This window comes from Lethenteron reissneri, chromosome 56 (assembly GCF_015708825.2).
Source record: "Lethenteron reissneri isolate LAM-NWPU_2019-01 chromosome 56, ASM1570882v1, whole genome shotgun sequence".
Taxonomy (NCBI): domain Eukaryota; kingdom Metazoa; phylum Chordata; class Hyperoartia; order Petromyzontiformes; family Petromyzontidae; genus Lethenteron; species Lethenteron reissneri.
In genome coordinates, this window is record NC_083834.1 from 10,111,768 (window position 1) to 10,133,242 (window position 21,475).

General features: G+C 54.7%; 2 protein-coding genes across 2 annotated transcripts; one reads left to right on the forward strand and one right to left on the reverse strand.

Annotated features, from left to right (window-relative positions):
* Window positions 1-560: 560 nt before the first annotated feature.
* On the forward strand, window positions 561-10,694 carry LOC133356928 (procathepsin L-like). Its single transcript, XM_061574629.1, has 9 exons — window positions 561-717; window positions 2,779-2,888; window positions 5,182-5,324; window positions 6,402-6,596; window positions 7,248-7,439; window positions 7,818-7,983; window positions 8,782-8,887; window positions 9,488-9,595; window positions 10,493-10,694. Exons 2-8 carry the CDS (start codon window positions 2,792-2,794, stop codon window positions 9,585-9,587), a joined length of 999 nt encoding a protein of 332 aa, XP_061430613.1. The 5' UTR covers window positions 561-717; window positions 2,779-2,791; the 3' UTR covers window positions 9,588-9,595; window positions 10,493-10,694.
* Window positions 10,695-11,383: 689 nt separating this feature from the next.
* RSPH3 (radial spoke head 3) lies at window positions 11,384-20,115 on the reverse strand. Its single transcript, XM_061574785.1, has 8 exons — window positions 19,362-20,115; window positions 16,980-17,067; window positions 15,461-15,602; window positions 14,911-15,056; window positions 13,112-13,315; window positions 12,824-12,986; window positions 12,186-12,272; window positions 11,384-11,679 (listed from the first exon to the last, which is right to left on the reverse strand). The coding sequence occupies exons 1-8, from the start codon at window positions 19,457-19,459 to the stop codon at window positions 11,612-11,614; spliced, it is 996 nt and encodes a 331-aa protein (XP_061430769.1). The 5' UTR covers window positions 19,460-20,115; the 3' UTR covers window positions 11,384-11,611.
* Window positions 20,116-21,475: the final 1,360 nt, after the last annotated feature.

The following is a 21,475-nucleotide window of genomic DNA, read 5'->3' on the forward strand; positions in this document are numbered from 1 at the left end:
AGGTTGGGTTTGTCTATGGTAGTATATAGTACGGGGTATATCCGTGTGATGTAAAAAAAATATCTGGAGGCATATTATATATTTTTTGCGACATAGAATTGTAATGTGTGACTTACTGTTAGTAGCTCAGCTTATTGGAGAGTATATTGAGTATATTGATGATATTGATGTAGTTTATATTTTAGTTTTTTTACGTGATGGTTTGGCTGCCTGTGCACACACACACACGCCTGTGCACGCACACACACGCTTGTGCCCACACACACACGCCTGTGCACACACACACACACCTGTGCACACACACACCTGTGCACACACACACACGCCTGTGCACAAATGTGCTGACAATTGTGCAACCACCTCTCCCACCTCCATAGCCGTAAACAGGCGTTTGGGCAAGCGGCGTTCGCACGCACCCATGAACGCACTCACACACACGTGGTCACACACACACACACGTGGTCTCACACACGCGTTGCATCTATAAACGCACATCTGTACACTAATATGCTGACAGTCACACACACACCTATAAACACAACCTATAAACACACACGTGCTGACACGCGCCCAGGTCCAGTCTTGTGACTGCAGGCGACCCGCCAGCTCTGTATGTGTATATAAGGCGCCAGTCCCCACTCAGTCCCAGGTACGACAGGGTGCGGGACTCACCAGGAACTCACCTGTTCTTCAGAAGCCTTCTCTACTCCACGGCAGGTAAGGATGGGTCCTCACTTGATTTGCTTCTCAGTCAGCTGAGGAGCCTCTTTACGATTTCCAACGGCGTCCACCGGGCATTCGATCCGCCGTGTACCCAACGGGGTTCACGGCGCAACCGTCGAGTAGATGATCCGACGCAGGCGGCAGCTCTGAGCGTCTCGTCTCGTCGTGATGGGTCGCGGCAAATGAGCGGGCGGCGAGTTTGAATGTGGGCGGTGGAGGGGGGCCGTGAGGACGATGCAAGGGAGGGGATGTTGGGCGAATCTGTGATGCGTGAATTCGTAGTTAAGGCAGAGTTGTGATGAATAAGAATGCGGTTTCACCCTGTCTGGCAATAACACAAGGGGTGTTAAGTGGTCCAAACAGCAAATAAGATGTGGCTATTGCAAGGAATCAAGTCCGCATTAGCCACACGTCCTTGTGCTAAAACGTGCAAACAAAGTTGCTCTGATAATTAATAAATGCATTGTCTTTGAAGTTCATAAAACCATAATTGACGAGAGCAAATGATGGTGAATGGATAGATGGGGAATGAGTGATAACCATGATGATGAATGGGTTGGATGGATAGATGGGGAATGAGCGATAGCCATGGAGAGAGGTGATGAAGAGGACGAGGGAACGGTGGTGGTGGTTGTGGTGGTGGTTGTGGTGGTGGTGGTGGTGGTGGTTGTGGTGGTGGTTGTGGTGGTGGTTGTGGTGGTGGTTGTGGTGGTGGTTGTGGTGGTGGTTGTAAGGGGGGAGATTAAGGGGTCGTGGGGTGAGCGAGATGGTGCGGAGCGGGAACTCGTGAGCGAAGATGACTACTTAACGTAAAATGGTGCTGCTATTAAAACTATTACAACAACTATAAACTATTTGTTTTATTTGACTAGGTAAAGGCCCACTGAGCTGTGTAGATATCTTTCAGAAGCTCTCACACATGATAGCTCAATGCGGTATCACCACGCGGACTTTCATAGCAGCTGCCATATACTCTGGACGGGACTCGCCAAGCAGAAACTGAAAATCGGAGCAATTTGACCAGAGGGGGTTCCCCAAAACCTGGAGACCTCAACCAGAGCAAGATTCAACTCGTTTTAAAATACTGAGTCAAGCTAGGGGAGACAAAGGCGGCCGGGCGTGGTGATGCCCACCTCCGCCCCGGTGTGCCACAGTGCCGGCCTTCACAGGTGCTGCTACTCGCTAACAGCGCTTGCCCCAACAGTCTGTTAAGGCCGCTGCCTTGTGTGGAGCGGTGGTGCAGCGGTTAGCACGCTGCGCTTACGAACCCGGCAGCTCATCCAGGCTTCCGACCCGAATAAAGCAGCAGCAGCAGCACCCCCCCCCCCCCCCCCCACAACTTAAAATGGAGGTCAAACGAATTGCGTGAACATCACAGCAGCAAGTTGGTTCTGCTGTGAAGAGTTTCCCATAAGTCGGGGATCATTGGGCAAGAACCACAGCTCTGTGCTGTTGGCTCGCGGTCTGGATGCAGTCTGCTAAAGTCAACAGCGACCTCACTCCGATCTGGACTCGTCCTTCCTTAGTACTCGGAGACATCTTGGGCCTGCATAAACAAACAAGAAAGACGACTTTGTTATTTCCCCCCTAAGATTCCAGTCTTGTGGGCCACCCTGTCGAGTGACACTGATTTCATCCCTCGGGACGCGTGGGTTTGGCTTCACTCACGCGGGGAACCTCAGGGCCACTGAGATAAAACTTGTTGACTGATGCTACTGGTGGTGATGATGCTCGCGATAATGAGATCGCTGTCTGTGATGATGCTTCTCGTGATACTGCTGGCTGCTGATGATTATTGATTACTGATGGCGATGTGTTGTTTATTATGATGGATTGATGATTGTAACGGGTCAGTTATAAATGATTTATGGTGGTGGAGTGGTGATGGTGGAGTGCTGATGGTGGAGTGGTGATGGTGGAGTGATGATGGTGGAGTGATGGTGGAGTGGTGGTGGGTGGTGGAGTGATGGTGGAGTGATGGTGCAGTGGTGATGGTGGAGTGATGGTGGAGTGATGATGCTGACGCTGATGCCACTGGCGGTGATGGCGCGGTAGAGTCAACTCCAGGATGCTGCTTCGTGTCACGGCACTCGCCGCGCTGTTGGCGCTCACCCAGTCGCTCAGCGTGGAGCAGCTCGAGTGGGAGTCGTGGAAGACTCACCACGGTGACCCTCACCAACTCGCTCACCACCCACCACTCACCACCTCGCTCACCACTTACCACCTCGCTCACCACCCACCTCGCTCACCACTCACCACCTCGCTCACCACTCACCACCTCGCTCACCACTCACAACCTCGCTCACCACCTCGCTCACCACTCACCACCCACCACTCACCACCTCGCTCACCACCCACCACTCACCACCTCGCTCACCACTCACCACCTCGCTCACCACTCACAACCTCGCTCACCTCTCACAACCTCGCTCACCACTCACCACCTCACTCATCACCTCGCTCACCACTCACCACCTAGCTCATCGCTCACCACCTCGCCACCTCGCTAGCCCACCTCGCTCACCACTCACCACTCACCACCTCGCTCACCACTCACCACCTCGCTCACCACTCACCACCTCGCTCACCACCTCGCCACCTCGCTCACCACTCACCACCTCGCTCACCACCTCGCCACCTCGCTCACCACCTAGCTCACCACTCACCACTTCGCTCACCACTCACCACCTCGCTCACCACCTCGCTCACCACTCACCGCTCACCACTCACCACTCACCACCTCGCTCACCACTCACCACCTCGCTCACCACCTCGCTACCTCGCTCACCACTCACCACCTCGCTCACCACTCACCACCTCGCTCACCACTCATCACCTCACTCACCACCTCGCTCACCACTCACCACCTCGCTCACCACTCACCACCTCGCTCACCTCTCACCACCTCGCTCACCACTCACCACCTCGCTCACCACTCACCACTCACCACCTCGCTTACCACTCACCACCTCGCTCACCACTCACCACCTCGCTCACCACCTCGCCACCTCGCTCACCACCTCGCTCACCACTCACCACCTCGCTCACCACTCACCACCTCGCTCACCAATTCGCTCACCACTCACCACCTCGCTCACCACTCACCACTCACCACCTCGCTCACCACTCACCACCTCGCTACCCACTCACCACCTCGCTCACCACTCACCACCATGCTCACCACCTCGCCACCTCGCTCACCACTCACCAACTCGCTCACCACTCACCACCTCGCTCACCACTCACCACCTCGCTCACCACCTCGCTCACCACTCACCACTCACCCCCTCGCTCACCACTCACCACCTCGCTCACCACTCACCACTCCCCACCTCGCTCACCACTCACCACCTCGCTACCCACTCACCACCATGCTCACCACCTCGCCACCTCGCTCACCACTCACCAACTCGCTCACCACTCACCACCTCGCTCACCACTCACCACCTCGCTCACCACCTCGCTCACCACTCACCACTCACCCCTTCGCTCACCACTCACCACCTCGCTCACCACTCACCACTCACCACCTCGCTCAGACTCACCACGGTGCCCCTCACCACCTCGCTCACCACTCACCACCTCGCTCACCACTCACCACTCACCACCTCGCTCACACCACCCAGCTCACACTCACCACCCAGCACTCGATTGACCCCTGTCTGCCTATGCAACTAGGAGTTGTGTTTAGATGTTCAAACGCCAAATAGATGATACCTTTTGCAAAGCATCAAGTCTGCATTAGCCACACACGTTACTTGTGCAAAACATGCAAATTAACACGCTCTGATCATGTTATACGAATTGTCTTTGAAACTGATTGGTCTACACCAGAGACAGCTTTTTTTATGGCCCAGTCTCACAACCAGTGTTAGACAGCACAAGGCGAACAGGACAAAGACTGCTCGAAACAATAATACTGACCCTAGCACTGACCCTAACACTGACCCTAACACTGACCCTAACACGGACCCTAATACTGACCCTAACACTGACCCTAACACTGAACCTAATACTGACCCTAACACTGACCCTAACACTGACCCTAACACTGACTCTAACACTGACCCTAACACTGACCCTAACACGGACCCTAATACTGACCCTAACACTGACCCTAACACTGAACCTAATACTGACCCTAACACTGACCCTAACACTGACCCTAACACTGACCCTAACCACTGACCCTAATACTGACCCTAACACTGACCCTAACACTGACCCTAACCACTGACCCTAACACTGACCCTAACACTGACCCTAATACTCACCCTAGCACTGACCCTAATACTGACCTTAAGACTGACCATAATACTGACTCTAACACTGACCCTAACACTGACCCTAACACTCGGACCCGCTCACAGTGACCCAGCACCCGACCCCCCTGGTACCCGCGCTGACCCTCTGACCCTAACCCCCCTGCACCCCCCCCCCCCCCCCCGTTGCTCGCAGGCAAGAGCTACGAGAGCGAGCAGGTGGAGTCTCTCCGCCAGCAGATCTTCCAGTCCAACCTGCGCCTCGTCCTGCAGAACAACCTCCTGGCCGACCAGGGCAAGGTGTCATACCGCCTGGAGACCAACAAGTTCGCCGATCTGGTGGGTTGTGCTGCTGCTACTGCTGCTGCTGTATCTGGTGGTGATTGTTGTTGTTGTTGTTGTGAGCCTCCAACTACAGGGTAAAGGCATCCTCCAATTCCCTCCACTCCTCCTATGGGTCTCGGTGTGGTGAGTCTGTGGGTCTCTGTGTGGTGAGTCTGTGGGTCTCTGTGTGGTGAGTCTATGGGTCTCTGTGTGGTGAGTCTATGGGTCTCTGTGTGGTGAGTCTATGGGTCTCTGTGTGGTGAGTCTGTGGGTCTCTGTGTGATGCGTCTATGGGTCTCTGTGTGAGTCTATGGGGGTCTGTGTTGTGAGTCTGTGGGTCTCTGTGTGAGTCTATGGGTCTCTGTGTGAGTCTATGGGTCTCTGTGTGGTGAGTCTATGGGTCTCTGTGTGAGTCTGTAGGTCTCTGTGTGGTGAGTCTATGAGACGATGAGACCTATGACTAAGTTAGCTTCGAATGTGCGGGGGGGGACAGATAACAAACGAAAACACCAAAAAGCTGCCTGAAATAAATCAGCGTGTCAATGGAGATGATTTACAAGTTCAACGGCTCCCAGTGGCTGCAGGATGTGTGTCGAGGCACGGCGTTGGTCGTGCTCGAAGTGGCGTGGCCCACGGCGCCGTCGTCTGGGCCACAATTTCCAGACATTTACCCGAAAGTCCCCGGATTGATCCGGGCAGACAAAGAAACGATGATGGGGAACTCCTCGCTGGTTGCGATGCGGCGTTGACTCGGGATCTGCGTTGGGTCGCTCCCTCCCTCCCCCCTGCCTCCTTCACACTCCCTCCCCCCTACCTCCCCCTACCTCCCCCTACCTCCCTGCCTCCCCCCTCACTCCTCCCTCCCTCCTCCCTCCCCACCTCACTCACCTACCCCCTCCCTCCCCCCTCCCTCCCTTCCTCCTCCCTCCCACCTCCCTCCCTCACCCCCTTAACCCTCCATTCCTCCCTCACCCTCTCACTCACCTCCCTCCTCCCTCCCTCCCTCACCCCCTCCCTTACCTCCCTCCCCCTCCATTCCCCCCTCCCTCCATTCCCCCCCTCCCCCCGCGCCACCTCTGTCCGCCCACCCAGACGGGCCGTGAGTTCCGTGACCTCGTGGTGGGCCACTGCCTCCTGAACCGCACGCGCCGCGAGCCGCGCGCCCCCTCCACCTTCCTGGCCGCGCGGGACGCCGTGGCGCCGGCCAGCGTGGACTGGAGGGACAGCGGCTACGTGACCGGGGTCAAGGACCAGGGCCAGTGCGGCTCCTGCTGGGCCTTCAGCGCCGTGAGTGGACAGCGCCCGTCGCCCTGAATCCGCACCGCGTGTCAACTCGCGTGTCTCTCCACCTTGTCTCCACGTGTGTCTCCACCTTATCTCTCCACGTGTGTCTCCACCTTGTCTCTCCACCTGTGTCTCCACCTTGTCTCTCCCCGCGTCTCTCCTCGTGTCTCTCCACGTGTCTCTCCACGTGTCTCTCCCCGTGTGCCTCCACGTGTGTCTCCACGTGTCTCTCCACGTGTCTCTCCACGTGTGTCTCCACCTTGTCTCTCCACGTGTCTCTCCACGTGTGTCTCCACCTTGTCTCTCCACGTGTCTCTCCACGTGTCTCTCCCCGTGTGCCTCCACGTGTGTCTCCACGTGTCTCTCCGTGTCTCCACCTTGTCTCTCCACGCGTGTCTCCACCTTGTCTCTCCACGTGTCTCTCCACGCGTGTCTCCTCGTGTCTCTCCACGTGTGTCTCCACGTGTCTCCACCTTGTTTCTCCACCTGTGTCTCCACTTTGTCTCTCCACCTTGTCTCTCCTCGTGTCTCTCCACGTGTCTCGCCTGAGATGAGCGGCACAGGCGCGAGGCGTGGGGGTGGCCCCGGGCTGCGCGACCGCCGTGAGAGCCTCGTGTCCGTGTGCTGCCCCCCCCCCCCCCCCCACCGGGACAGACGGGCTCGCTGGAGGGGCAGCACTTCGCCGCGACGGGGAAGCTGGTGCCGCTGAGCGAGCAGCAGCTGGTGGACTGCTCGGGCAGCTTCGGCAACAACGGCTGCGAAGGAGGCCTCATGGACAACGCCTTCCAGTACATCATCGCCAACAAGGGCATCGACACGGAGGAGTGCTACCCCTACACCGCCATGGTGCGTGCGTGTTGGCACGGGAGGGGGCACGGGTGGTGCATCGGGCAGCGGTCGTCTCGGTCGGTCGACCCGTGGCACCTGCTGGGTCTGCCCCGTGACCTCCTGCCGGCGGGCGTTCCGACAACTTCACGTGGCCTCACCATGCACCTAGCCTGGCACGAGCGCCGTGGTGTCGTCACCGCCACTTAGTGGCGAATGGCGGCGGTTGTACGCGTGCGAGTGTCCGTCGGTGTGTGCGTGTCGAGGACTCCCCAGATCTTCATCCTGACATCCAGAGAGCCTCGTCCTGACGACATTTGATGTGGTTTTGATTCCTCGATGATTGATGTCGCCGCCGTGACGATTGGTGCCGTGCGGTCCGGCGTGCCTCCCACGCAGGACGGAGTCTGCAAGTTCAAGCCGGGCTGCATCGGGGCGACGACCACGGGCTTCGTGGACATCCCCTCGGGCGACGAGGCCCAGCTGAAACAGGCCGTGGCGTCCGTGGGTCCCGTCTCCGTGGGCATCGACGCCAGCAATCCCTCCTTCCAGCTGTACGCCTCCGGTGAGCAGCGCGCCGGCTCCGTGCCGTCGTTTTGATGAACCGAGTGGACGTTCCGGATGCCCGGGTACCGGCGGCGTCAAGATCGGCCTCTGTGGAGGAGGAGGCTCGTGAAGGACGCTGCTGCTGCCGCTGATGGGCATTTGGCGGTGCGAGTCGCCCTCCCAACAACCACAACGGAGGGCGGCGGTGCGATGCCCACAACAACGAGCGGAGCGCCGGGTGGCTAAAACACAGCGAGTTGGCACAGTAGTGGGGGAGACACGATGATTGGTTGGCGTGGTTCTGGCCCCACACCACTTGCGTGACGTTGTGGCCTTAATAGATGGTAAATAACAGCACTTAACACAACGCTACGCAGGTTACACGGAGGATATTTGTATTATTCTTGAATGTGTGTACTTATATGCACAGGATGTGCGGCACAGCTGGTGCATCTTCCAGTCATCTCAGTCAGTCAACCCATGGCACCTGGGTCCATCCCACTGCGCTCCGAACACGGCGAGCCGAGTTCAATTCCTGCTCAGTCCTGGGCCTCGCCTAGGTCGACTCAGCCTCCAATTAGTACCAGATGTGATGTGTGAACATTGTCACGAGGGGAGACAAAGACGTCCGGGCGTGGTGCTGTCCACCCACCCCCTCGTGTGCCACAGTGCCGGCCTTCATAGGCGCTGCTCGCTAACAGCACTTGCCCCAACAGCCTGTGACAGGCTACACGGGGGGGGATCTCTGTGTGTGTGTGTACGCCGTATGTGTGTGTACACCGTGTGTGTGTCTACCCCTCACCACCCACCTGCCCAGGCGTCTACGACGAGCCGATGTGCAGCAGCCAGCAGCTGGACCACGGAGTGCTCGCCGTGGGCTACGGCACCCAGGACAGCGCCGACTTCTGGCTCGTCAAGAACAGGCGAGGGCCCCGCGTCTCGTCCGTCTCCACGTTTCCCCCTCCGCCCCCCCCCCCCCACCACGTGCCCTCTCCACACGCTGTCCCGCATTTCCCCCGTGGCTCTCTTATACCCAATCGTCTCGCCCTCCCCTCTATACACAGGGTGCTTAAAAAAATGCTAACACTTATATGGGACTATCGTTGTAACATGATAACAAGTGGATGTTGATGAGCTTCAAAAAGTCAGTCTCCACTTGTTCGCCATCGTTGTCAATGCGTGCCTGGAATCTTCTCCAGGTGGTCTCCAGAGCCCAGAGGAGGCAGCACTTTTGTTCATGGTATTGTCGCACACTCTGAGAAGTGTTCACATCTTTTTGAAGCACCCCCCTGTGTTTCCCCGTGAAACAGAACTGATTCAAATGGTGCTGCTGCGTTGACAGTGGTGCTCAAGCACAATTGACAATAAACAACCTCCCAAGACATCCGCTCATTAAAACGAAACGCTCAAACAGTTGCCATTCGAAGGTGGAGTGTTATTGGCGAATGTGTTCAATCATTATTTATCCCGCTGTTAACCCCCCTTCGACCTGTCTCCCCGTGTCCCTCCGTCCCCGCGAGCAGCTGGGGCGCGGACTGGGGCAGCAAGGGCTACATCCTGATGAGCCGCAACAAGAACAACCAGTGCGGCATCGCCACCGCCGCCAGCTACCCCTTGGTGTAAGCGACGAGGTGAGGCGGAGACGCACGCTCCGTAGCCACGGGGAGTGGGGAGGCCTGTTGGTCGTTGCGCCTCTGGGTCTGCCCCTTGACCTACTCCTGCCAGCAGCGAGCCGTGCGCACTTCACGTGACGGCCTCAAAGTGCACCTAGCCTGGCACGAGCGCCGTGGCGACGTCACCACCACTTAGTGGCGGTGTGGGGTCTGTGTGTGCGAGTCTGTGTGGTGCAGCTGCCAAAAAACAGTGGGGAGCGGTAGTGTAGCGGTCAGCGCGCTGCGCTACGAACCCGGCAACCCGAGTTCAATTCCATGACCAACATCGGTGACGAATATATGACCCGGTCCTGGGCCTCCCCGAGGTCGGCTCAGCCTTAAATGAGTACCTGGTGCGGTGTGCAAACATCGCCACTGGGGAGACAAAGGCAGCCGGGCGTGGCACTGGCCACCCACCCCCTCGTGTGCCGTTCCGGCTTTCATAGGTGCTCCCTAACAGCACTTGCCCCAACAGTCGGTCAAGGCTATATGGGGAGTCTTTGTCTTTGGTGCATCTATCAGTCATCTTGGTCAGGCAATCCATGGCACCGGAGTCAGTTCCGACACATCACGTGGCGTCGGAGTGCACCTGACCTGGCACAGGCGGCATGGTGACGTCACTGGCGCTTAGTGGCGAATGGTGGCAAGTGTATTGGAATGGTATTGTTTTGACACTGGGAAGACAAAGGCGGCCAGGCGTGATGCCGACCACACCACCTACTTTTGTGCCATGCTGGCCTTCATAGGTGCTCGCTAACAGTACTTGCTCCAACAGCATGCAAGGCTAAATGGGGATCTTGGTGTGTGTGTGTTCGTCAATATAGACACAAATGTATGTTGAGTATAAAAAAAGCGCATGTCATTATTTTGTTTCAGATGAACCCAGCCAACAAATGCCTCCTGACCAGACACATCCAGAAGATTACACCAACACCTACACACATGTAACCCTCAATGAACATTCCATCACCATCAAGTCACCCCTATCCCCAACCTTTGAAAAGACCTATATATCCTTACGTGCTACCGAAGTGAATTGCTTTCGCCTGTAATGTGAAATAAAAAAAATTCAAACAGATGAACTGTGCAGCCATGTGCGTTACTCGGAGCTCGTCAAGGTACACACACATTCATGCTGAAGGCCTCGATGTAATCTTCTACACCGAGAAAACACCCAGCACTTGCGGTTCATCTTGAGTGAGGAATGGACCGTGCCCAACCTCATCGCACGTCAGGCTAAGCAGGCTTTTGAGCCTGGTTGGTGCTTGGGACGGGTGACCACCAGGGCTTGCCAGGTGTTGGAGGCGTGGGGCTGCGATATGACCAGGAGTTGGCGGTGTTCTTCAGGGTGGGGACTAAAGCCTTGGGACATCGATGATGATGATGGACCAAGAGTATTTCACTTCAACGGGAACGTGTATGAATATAACGTAGTCTAACCATGTCATCATCAGCTATGGACGAAGGCCTCTCCATGCCACTACCACCACCTCTCACGAATCTTGCATTTCAATAATCAGTCGAGCACTTTCGCACGAACTGATTTCATCGCTGCATCTCCTTCAGTGTACGGCCCTCTCAGACGCGTTCTGTTTCTTGGCTGCCACGCTAACCAGGTCACCCATCGCTTGCTTTGTTCAGACAGACTTTTCAACAACCCTCCAACATTCAAGTACATTCACATCAACGCAATGATATCCATTGCAGGTATATTTACCAAAAAGAAATGTATTTGATTCACATTCAGGAATGAAGCAAAAATTCCAGTTTGACAATTACATTTATTGTTATGCTCACTCATTGGCAATATAGCACAACAGCATTACACTCTTTAAAACATCGCCTTCTTTTTGCAATACCACACGAATGGGAAGCTCTGGATTCGAAGCCAGGAACTCGGTGGCTTTGACGCGGCCATTACGATTCCTCTGAAACCACCGAGAATGGGGAAGATGTTTTGGGTTGGCGTCACTTCAGATGACATCCCAGGTGTCCTTAGCTCTCAGAAGGCTCTCCTCCTCCGTAGCTCCTCTCTCTACGAGCTGCCACGTCGCGGATGATCGCTGCGAAGAACGAGAACAACCCAGGCTTGTGAGCGCTTCCGAAAATGTGTGGAAGTCTCTCCAGACTCTGAGCTCAAGAGGGCGTGCTGCCATCGCGGGCTTCAACATCCCCTACCCTCTATGCACTGAGATCCACAGACTAAATAAGTACCAACTTGGTCCTGACAAACGCAGCAAACTGAGAGAATGTACATGTGTATGTAGGGTGTTCATGTGTATATGTTTAATGCACGTAACTTGTGGATATACCGTGTGTATAAGTACCGAATGTGTATGTATATATACGTGTGTATGCCTGCGTGTATGTGGGTTCACGTGGTGTATCGGCCAGTCATCTCAAGTCAGTCAACCCATGGCACCTGGGTCGGTCCTGTGACCTCCTGCCAGCGGGCGCTTGACACTTCAAGTCACTGCCGCTTAGTGGCAAATGGCGATTATTGTGTTGTTGTTGTGTGCACGTTGTTTGTAGATTTGTATTGATGTATTGTAGGTGTTTGGCTGCTCACAGTCCAGGAGAGCTCGGGCCTCCAGTGCTTTATGGAGCTCTGCCTCCACGGTGTTCATCAGCCAGGGCATGAACGCATTCTCCACATCTAGGGACACACGGGGAAACGTGGGGTCATCACACAGGGCAGTACAAAGAGCCCCGTATAACCTGTAGCAGTCCGTTGGGGCAAGCCCTGTTCGCGAGTAGCATCTATGAGGGCACTCGAGGGGGTGGGTGGCCAGCACCACGCCCGGCCGCCTTTATCTCCCGAGTGGCGATGCCTACACATCGCACCAAGTACTCATTTCAGGCCTAGTTGACCTATGGGAGGTCCAGGACCGGTTTCAGATAATCGTCACCGGTGTCGACCGTGAGCGGGAATCGAACCCGGGTCCCCACGCCGCAGGGCGGTACAACGACAGACGGATGGATGTATGGGGAGGCACAAGGGAACGCACACGAGGGAGACGTGTGGACGGAGGCACCGCAACAGAATGAATTGCGACTGCCAAACCCGTTGCTAAAGTGGCGGCGCCACCTCTCCTCACGGCGCACGGGGGGAGGGAAGGGGGGGGGGGGGGGCGGTTAATTGATTGGGCGGTGCCGCCACGACGGTCGGACGCGCGGTGTCGCGCTCCGCCGCGGTCATCCGCGCACCCCTCTCGACGGGGTCGTAGAAGTATCCCGTGTCGCGCAGCGTGCTGAACACGGCCGGGATGAGGTCGCCCAGGTAGCGCTTGGCGAACGCCCGCGCCGCCACCTTGTCCGCCACCTCCTTCTCCTGCGCCACCACCTCCTGCTGCTGCCGCCGCCGGCGATCCTGCAAGGGGCCGCCGGGGGGGGGGGGTTTGGGTGACAGAGCTGTGGGTTAGAGTTCTCCCGTATGGGTGCCAGGCTGCAGTTGATTACTCTGGCCGGGCGGCATGGGGCGCGAGGCCGCGTCACCTTCTCGGCGCGCAGCCTCCGGTCCTGCTCGTGGAGCCGCTGGGCCTCGGCGCGCTCGGCGTTGCGCAGCTCCAGGAAGGCGCGCTGCTGGGCACGCAGCGACGCCAGCTCCTCCTCCTCCATCACCTCCAGCAGCGACTGCTCCACCGTCTTGCCCACGAGCACCTCCACCAGGGGCCGTACCTCCACCTCAAAGTCAAACAGCTACGGTGCGAGGGAATCAGCCATACGTACAAACATATATATATATAAACATGTATAAACAAATATAATACAGGGTGCTTCAAACAAATGTTAACACTTCTGAGAATTTGCAAACAATACCACAAGAAATGTGCCTCCGGGCTCTGGAGACCACCTGGAAAATATTCCAGGTGTGCGTTGACAACGATGGCGAACGAGTGGAGACGCTTTGCCTTTCTGAAGCTATTAACATACATTTGTTATCACATTACAGTCTATTATCCGTTCTATTTTTCCAACAAAACGATAGTCCCATATAAGTGTTAACATTTTTTTTAAGCACCCTGTATAACCGTACACACAGGATGCTAAATTATTAAGCGTTGCACCTCATTCGCATATCTGTCCTTCCACACAGGGGTGCAACTATGGCGGAGTGGGGAGGCTTTGTGGCAGCAGCGACACGCACAGGGGCCCAGTCGGCCGCAAGGGGGCCCCAAATCAAACAGGGAAACAAGTAATTAAATGTAAATAAATATTAAATAAACTTTTATAACAAGAATAATATATATATAGTTGTAGCCTACAAATTATTGTCTACGAGTTGAAAACATCCGCAGCTATTTCAGTTAAAAGTGAGTCGGAAGAAAGGGAGAGGGCCCACGGTGGTATCTTGCATAGCCCCCCCCCCTCCCCCCCTGGGCCTGCCCCGTGACCTCCTCCTGCCAGCAGCGGCGAGCCGTCCGCACTTCGCGTGACGGCCTCAAAGTGCACCTAGCCTGGCACGAACCACCGTCGCGACGTCACGTCCACCTAACGGCGAATGCTTGGTTGTGGCAAATGCACGTATATCGAGGTGTCAGTGTGGTGTCAAATGCGGAAGTATTTTTTTACACATCTCAAGTCAGCAACACGGCCTTGCTGGGAGTGCATCATTTCAGCAGCACTGGACTAGTTTTGACACACGGTGTATCACCAGCAGAGGAGCCATTGCTTGCTTAAACGCAAATTGTGGTGAACCACGAGATATCTGCAGACAAGGACGCTTGCTGCCAGACATATATATATTGGGTGGAGTGGTGATACAGTGGTTGGTGCGATGCGTTGTGAAGCTGTCTAACACGTAGTAGTAGGGTTTTCGCCACCAATATCCATAAGAGGTTTTATTTTCGTTAGATCGCGTAAATATAAATGTGTCGTTAAACCCTTCACTGCCAGACACAGCCAATTAGTAAGGTTTGACACTTAATAAAACGTGCCAATTAGGCAGTAGTTCAGCACACCGGTGTATTGGAGGGTAAACCCACAACATTTACAATTTGAGTACGATGTTTCGCCGGTAGTTACAACTAGTCTCATCAGGCGACAGCCTATACGTCGTTCTCACGGCCAACACCAGTGACGATTATCTGAACCGCTCGGTCCTGGGCCTTCCCTAGGTCGACTCAGCCTCAAATGAGTACCTGGTACGGTGTGTAAACATCGCCACTGGGGAAGGGAGACAAAGACGGCCGGGCATGATGCAGACCACTCGCCCCCTCGTGTGCCATGCAAGCCTTGCCCCAACAGTCTGTGAAAGGCTGTGTGTGCGTGTGAGTGGGCGTAAGTCGGCGTGCCTCGCCCGGCAGGATCTGCGTGGTGGCGTCGCGCCCGCTCTTAGCGGGGATGAAGAGAGGGCTAGCGGGGCGGTCGAGGAAGGCGTCCGTCTGACAGCCCCAGTCGCGCTCCTGCACACGGCCACTCAGCTCCTCCAGGTACAACTCTGCGTGCGAACGCAAAACACATACACGGTGCGTACACACGTCAATTTCCACCCGGGTGGGCAGTCCGGCGTGGCTCAGGCGCCAGGTTGTTTATCCGCTGCGTCCACGGTGCGGAGAATGAGGCCGCATGCGATGACCGCATCGTGAGCCCCCCCCCCCCACTGCCCGTGGCCGTGCTTGGCCCCCGAGCCACATTCAGATTGTCAGAGCGCAGCGAGGCGCAGCGGAGCGTCGCAGTTTGGTTCCGGCTCGGCTCGGTAGGTAAATGGACAGCGGAAAAACACACCCGTGCCGCGAGGTGCCCCCCCGCGCTGGCCCTGCTCGTGCTGTGTCAGCGGAGAAGGGGGTCAAGAGGCTGCGAGAGAGAGAGACAACGCGCCCTCCCACCCCCCACCGTGCCCACCGGTCTGTACGTCGACGTGCTTGCGGCCCTCCACGGGCTCGGGGGAGAAGGGGCGCAGCGCGGCCTTGGCTCTCTTGCGCGCGAGGGCGCGCCGCCGCGACTCCTGCTGCCTCTGCAGCTCCACGGGGTCTGGCCCTGCCGACTGGATTCACAGGCAAAGACGAAGATCAACTCCCACCTTGTAGCCTTAACAGGCTGTTGGAGCAAACGCCGCTGGCGAGTAGCGCCGATGAAGGCAGGCGCGGCGCACGAGGGGGTAGGTGGCCAGAACCACGGCCGGCCGCCTTTGTCTCTCCAGTAGATTGTTTTTAAACACCGCACCAGGCTGAGTCGACCTAGGGGAGGCCTAGGACCGGTTAAGATAATCTTCACTGGTGTTAGCCGTGAGCGGAAATCGAACTCGGGTCACCACGTTCGGAGCGCAGCGCGCTAATCACTGAGCCACCACCCCATCCACTAGTTTACCCAGGAGAGCCTCGCTGAGTCTATTAGACTATGCCAAGTTTGTCGCAGTCGGGGTCGCGATGTTACTGTGAAAACTCCCAATTGAGTCATTTGCAATTCATTTTTCAGCATTGGGATGTTTTGACAAATGAACGTATTGGCGGTACACCGGTGGTGCACGGCATAAAAATAAATCAAATTTCTTGTAATAATTATTTATTTTCCCGCGATTAGCAACCCCGGTCAGAAAATCTTGCGGGGTGATGGTGGTGCATCAACATCGGTTCTCGTGATGTCGAAGCGGTCGTAAGACGGAACGTTTATACGAGCGGCTGCTCACGAAGAAGCTTCACAGTCTGTTGCCGTATAGCAGCACCCAGCCTGGTGACTATTGGCTTGCTCTGTGTTCCCAAGGCAGATTTGACTCACGCCATAGACTTGTTCGGACGGTTCCTCGATTCAATTCCAGAATAATTTCTTGGCGGACGGTGGTTTCAAAAGATGATGCCTCAAGTCACACGTTCGAAATGGGAAAGCAGCTGCTGAATCGAAGTGCAACTTCTGATGGAGAAGTCTGCGGCTCACTCAAGGGGCAACAGCGACATAGTCAGACTGTTTGATGAAGACCGGCGTGTTGTTATGCTTTACCGGTGTACCACCAATACGTCCAAATACAGTACCAGTTACATTGTGTTTTGTTTAGCTATGGGAGGCATGCGGTTGATGGCAGTAGTCTAGCGGTGGTTGCAATATTGATGATGATGCTGACGATGTTGCCGCTGATTTATGATGGAAACGATCAGGGGCCGGCAAACCAAAATAACAAGGAGAGGCATTTTCTTCGGATTCGGAATATTTAAAAAAACCCTCCATATTTCCAGAGCCGCCAATGCGGTGTGAATAACGTCACGGAGCAGCAGTCCTTTAAGAGGCACCACATGCGGCTCCGGAGCCGCAGGTTGCAGACCCCCTGGTGATGATGATCAGCACGGCACTGTTGTCGGCACTTCCGCTCTCGGTGATTGGCAATGATGGTGATGTTGAATGGGAGTGCGGGTATCATCGATGGCCTCACCGTGGGCTGCAAGTGCTGCGCGTACGTGTTCCCACGCACAACGCGCCGGTCGTACATGATGTTGCCAAAGCGATCCAAGCCATCGTCCCTGCAACGTCACCACCACCACCGTCGTCATCATCATCATCCTCTCCCCAACACGGGGCAACACAAAACAATACCTTACATCGCATTGTTTTATCAAAAGCCAAAAGTGTCTCCCAGTTCAAAGGAACGACGCATCATGTCCGGCACTGCCAATTGTCAACGTAGCGTCCGACGTTGACAGCGGCCGACGTTCACCGCCAAGTAGCTGTCACCACGGCGCTTGTGCCAGGCTAGGTGTACGTCTAGACCGTCGCCAGAGGCGTGGATCACGGACGGCTCCCGCTGCTGCTGGAAGAATGTCACCGGACAGACCCAGGTGTTGTGGGTTGACCCATGTGCCAGGCTAGGTGCACGGTTGCCTTCACCCCGGTGAGAAACTTAGTTCGACATACACACACGCAAGAGGTCACGGGAGGGAGCCGTGCGTTATGGGTCACTTGATACGACTGGCAGATGCGCCGCCTGTGCTGTCCACTCTGCCACCTCGCTGCGAATTGCCTGTCCGGCGATGTTGGGACGGCGACCGCCTCCAACTTGCCCAGCAGCTCTCGAATAATCCACCAAGACGGTGGCACTTGACCAGCAGCGTTCATTCACGAGCCTCCTCGTCCAGGGAGGCCAAACTTAACATCGCTGGTGCCGGTCACGGGTGACGGAATACAGAGATGGGGACTCACGGCTGGCATCAGTCAAGGATTTAGTCAAGGAGTGATGAGAGAGACTCACGGCTGCCTGTAGTGAAGTAGTGAAGCAGTGATGATAGAGACACACGTCTGCCTGTAGTGAAGCAGTGATGAGACTCACGTCTGCCTGTAGTGAAGTAGTGAAGCAGTGATGATAGAGACTCACGTCTGCCTGTAGTGAAGTAGTGATGACAGAGACTAACGGCTGCCTGTAGTGAAGCAGTGAAGCAGTGATGAGACTCACGGCTGCCTGTAGTGAAGCAGTGGATAGAGACTCACGGCTGCCTGTAGTGAAGCGGTGACAATAGAGACTCACGGCTGCCTGTAGTGAAGTAGTGATGATAGAGACTCACGTCTGCCTGTAGTGAAGTAGTGATGATAGAGACTCACGGCTGCCTGTAGTGAAGCAGTGATAGAGACTCACGTCTGCCTGTAGTGAAGTAGTGATGATAGAGACTCACGGCTGTCTGTAGTGAAGTAGTGATGATAGAGACTCACGGCTGCCTGTAGTGAAGCAGTGATGATAGAGACTCACGGCTGTCTGATAGTGAAGTAGTGATGATAGAGACTCACGGCTGCCTGTAGTGAAGCAGTGATGATAGAGACTCACGGCTGTCTGTAGTGAAGCAGTGAAGTAGTGATGATAGAGACTCACGTCTGCCTGTAGTGAAGCAGTGATGATAGAGACTCACGTCTGCCTGTAGTGAAGCAGTGATGATAGAGACTCACGGCTGCCTGTAGTGAAGTAGTAATGAGACTTACGGCTGCCTGTAGTGAAGTAGTGATGAGACTCACGTCTGCCTGTAGTGAAGTAGTGAAGCAGTGATGATAGAGACTCACGGTTGCCTGTAGTGAAGTAGTGATGAGACTCACGTCTGCCTGTAGTGAAGCAGTGATGATAGAGACTCACGGCTGCCTGTAGTGAAGTAGTGAAGTAGTGATGATAGAGACTCACGTCTGCCTGTAGTGAAGTAGTGATGAGACTCACGGCTGCCTGTAGTGAAGTAGTGAAGTAGTGATGATAGAGACTCACGTCTGCCTGTAGTGAAGTAGTGAAGAGACTCACGTCTGCCTGTAGTGAAGTAGTGAAGCAGTGATGATAGAGACTCACGTCTGCCTGTAGTGAAGTAGTGAAGCAGTGATGATAGAGACTCACGGTTGCCTGTAGTGAAGTAGTGATGAGACTCACGTCTGCCTGTAGTGAAGCAGTGATGATAGAGACTCACGGTTGCCTGTAGTGAAGTAGTGATGAGACTCACGTCTGCCTGTAGTGAAGCAGTGATGATAGAGACTCACGGCTGCCTGTAGTGAAGCAGTGAAGTAGTGATGAGACTCACGTCTGCCTGTAGTGAAGCAGTGATGATAGAGACTCACGTCTGCCTGTAGTGAAGCAGTGATGATAGAGACTCACGGCTGCCTGTAGTGAAGTAGTGAAGCAGTGATGATAGAGACTCACGTCTGCCTGTAGTGAAGTAGTGAAGCAGTGATGATAGAGACTCACGGCTGCCTGTAGTGAAGTAGTGAAGTAGTGATGAGACTCACGTCTGCCTGTAGTGAAGCAGTGATGATAGAGACTCACGGCTGCCTGTAGTGAAGTAATGATGAGACTCACGGCTGTCTGTAGGGGGCCCGCAGCGGCACGGGTCGCGGGCGGCTCGTGAAGGTGTAGTAGGCCTCGCTCTGGGGCTGCTGCGCTAGGAACGCCGCCATCTCCCCGCTGGGCGAGCGACTCGGAGCTCCACCAGAGAAGCGGAGCGACAGAGGAGATGAGAGAGGTGAGGGAGATGAGAGAGGTGAGGGAGATGAGAGAGGTGAGGGAGATGAGAGAGGTGAGAGAGGGGATGAGAGAGGTGAAGGAGAGAGAGATGAGTGAGATGAGAGGTGAGATGAGAGATGAGTGAGAGACGGAGATGAGAGGGAGATGAGATGAGGGAGATATGAGAGAGATGACAAGAGAGATGAGAGAGGGGATGAGAGAGATGAGAGAGATGAGAGGGAGATGAGAGGTGAGTGAGAGATGTAGGAGACAGCTTCTGGGGGTTGGATTCTTCAAAAAAGTTAAATTCTCAGTTGGGCCGCGGCCTTCCCGTCTCCATGGAGACCGACTGACGCACCGCTCCGCCGCAGGTAAATATAGCGCGCGCGCAAACCGCGGGTTTATATTAAAGTTTACTAACTTGCACTACTAAATGCTGCCGCATGCATTTCTTCGTTCGTTTTGTTGTTGATTTTAAATGAATTATGTTTTAGTTTTCTCTCGGTTGTCCGCAACGGAGCCGCCTTCCCGCGTATCGCTGCGCGCCGTCCCCGCGGTCTCAATCGGCCGGCGCTACTTCTGTGTACACAAGCCCCTTGTTGCCAGGGGCGACGCGGGGACGTCAACAACAAAAACCGAAGCGGCGCGTTCGGTGGTTGCCCCGCGCTGATTCGCGCCCCGCAGCAGCCCAACTACATTGGGGCGGCAGCCGCCGGTCTCCCGAATGCACATTCGGGAATTGTTGATCAATTGAAATGCGTTGTTAAAACAATGATGATTGTGACTTTGTTTTTTACCCTTTCTGGCAATAAAACAGGAGGTGTGTTTATATGTTCAAACACCAAATTGATGATACATTTTGCAGGTCTGCTTTAACCACACGTTACCTGTGGGAAAACATGCACACCAACATGCTCTGATAAGAATGGCGGGATGCATTGTTTATTAAACTGATCGTCCTCCACGAGAGACGGCAGACTTCTTGATGGCCAAGTCTCTGTCTCTGTGCCAGACCAGAGAACAGCAAACGGCGAACAGCACAAAGACAATGCAATTATTGAGCAGGAATATCTATGGGACCTTTTTTCCAGTCTCAAAATGATGAAACTTTAGAAGCTAATCCCCTCTTCCTGATGACGAACGCTTGTGTTGCGATCGAAACGTCGTAGTTTTTTTGAAAGTTTTTGTAATTTTCTTTGAACATATCTACGTGACTTTACCGAAAGACCCAAAGAATATGATGACACAGTGATAGGTTTTACCTATAAATGCTCTGCCACGCTGCAGTGTCTTTGTCCCGTTCGCCTTGTGCTGTCCTCTGGTCTAACACTGGCGGTGAGACTGGGCCTTAAAGAAAGCTGTCCCTGGTGGTGTAGACCAATCAGTTCCAAAGACAATGCGTATAACATGATCAGAGCATGTTTATTTGCATGTGTTGCCACAAATAACGTGCGTGGTCGATGCAGACTTGATGCCTTGCAAGAGGTATCATCTCTTTAGTGCTTGAACATCTAAACACAACTCCTGCCAGAAAGGGTAAACACCGGTTCATGTTTCATCATTTTTGATACTGGCAAAACAAGGACCCATCGATATTGCGTCGTTGTTGTTAAGTAAATCTTGATTTGTTGTTAAGTAACGTTTGTTATTTGACAGTGAAGTTGATCGTTTTATTGTTCAGTTAATTCGGCCCACCGAAGACTCGTGCCCCCTTCCGTCGTATCCCGTCTGTGGATATCAAAACAAACCTTGGGCGCTGCGTCTTATCATTCGGTAACTCGTTATTTTTTGCACGTGCTATGAAGAAAAGGGCCATTGACCGAAACGTTGCCTATTATATATTTCCTTTTAAGGCTGACTGTGTTGGTGTTTAAAAATATATATACAGGGACTCCCCTACTTACGGACGAGTTAGGTTCCTGAAGGCTGTTCGTAAGTCCATTCGTTCGTAAGTCCAACTTCACTCCTGT

Bases quoted from the DNA above. Each gene is read 5' to 3' on its own strand.
- LOC133356928 (XM_061574629.1), top strand. From the start codon at position 2,792: ATGCTGCTTCGTGTCACGGCACTCGCCGCGCTGTTGGCGCTCACCCAG. The intron at 5,325-6,401 runs GTGGGTTGTGCT...CCGCCCACCCAG, and splicing joins CCAACAAGTTCGCCGATCTG to ACGGGCCGTGAGTTCCGTGA. The intron at 6,597-7,247 runs GTGAGTGGACAG...CCACCGGGACAG, and splicing joins CCTGCTGGGCCTTCAGCGCC to ACGGGCTCGCTGGAGGGGCA.
- RSPH3 (XM_061574785.1), bottom strand. From the start codon at position 19,459: ATGGCGGCGTTCCTAGCGCAGCAGCCCCAGAGCGAGGCCTACTACACC. The intron at 12,273-12,823 runs GTGCGCGGATGA...GTGTGTCCCTAG, and splicing joins CTACGACCCCGTCGAGAGGG to ATGTGGAGAATGCGTTCATG. The intron at 11,680-12,185 runs GTGAGCAGCCAA...CGTTCTTCGCAG, and splicing joins GGCCCGAGCTCTCCTGGACT to CGATCATCCGCGACGTGGCA.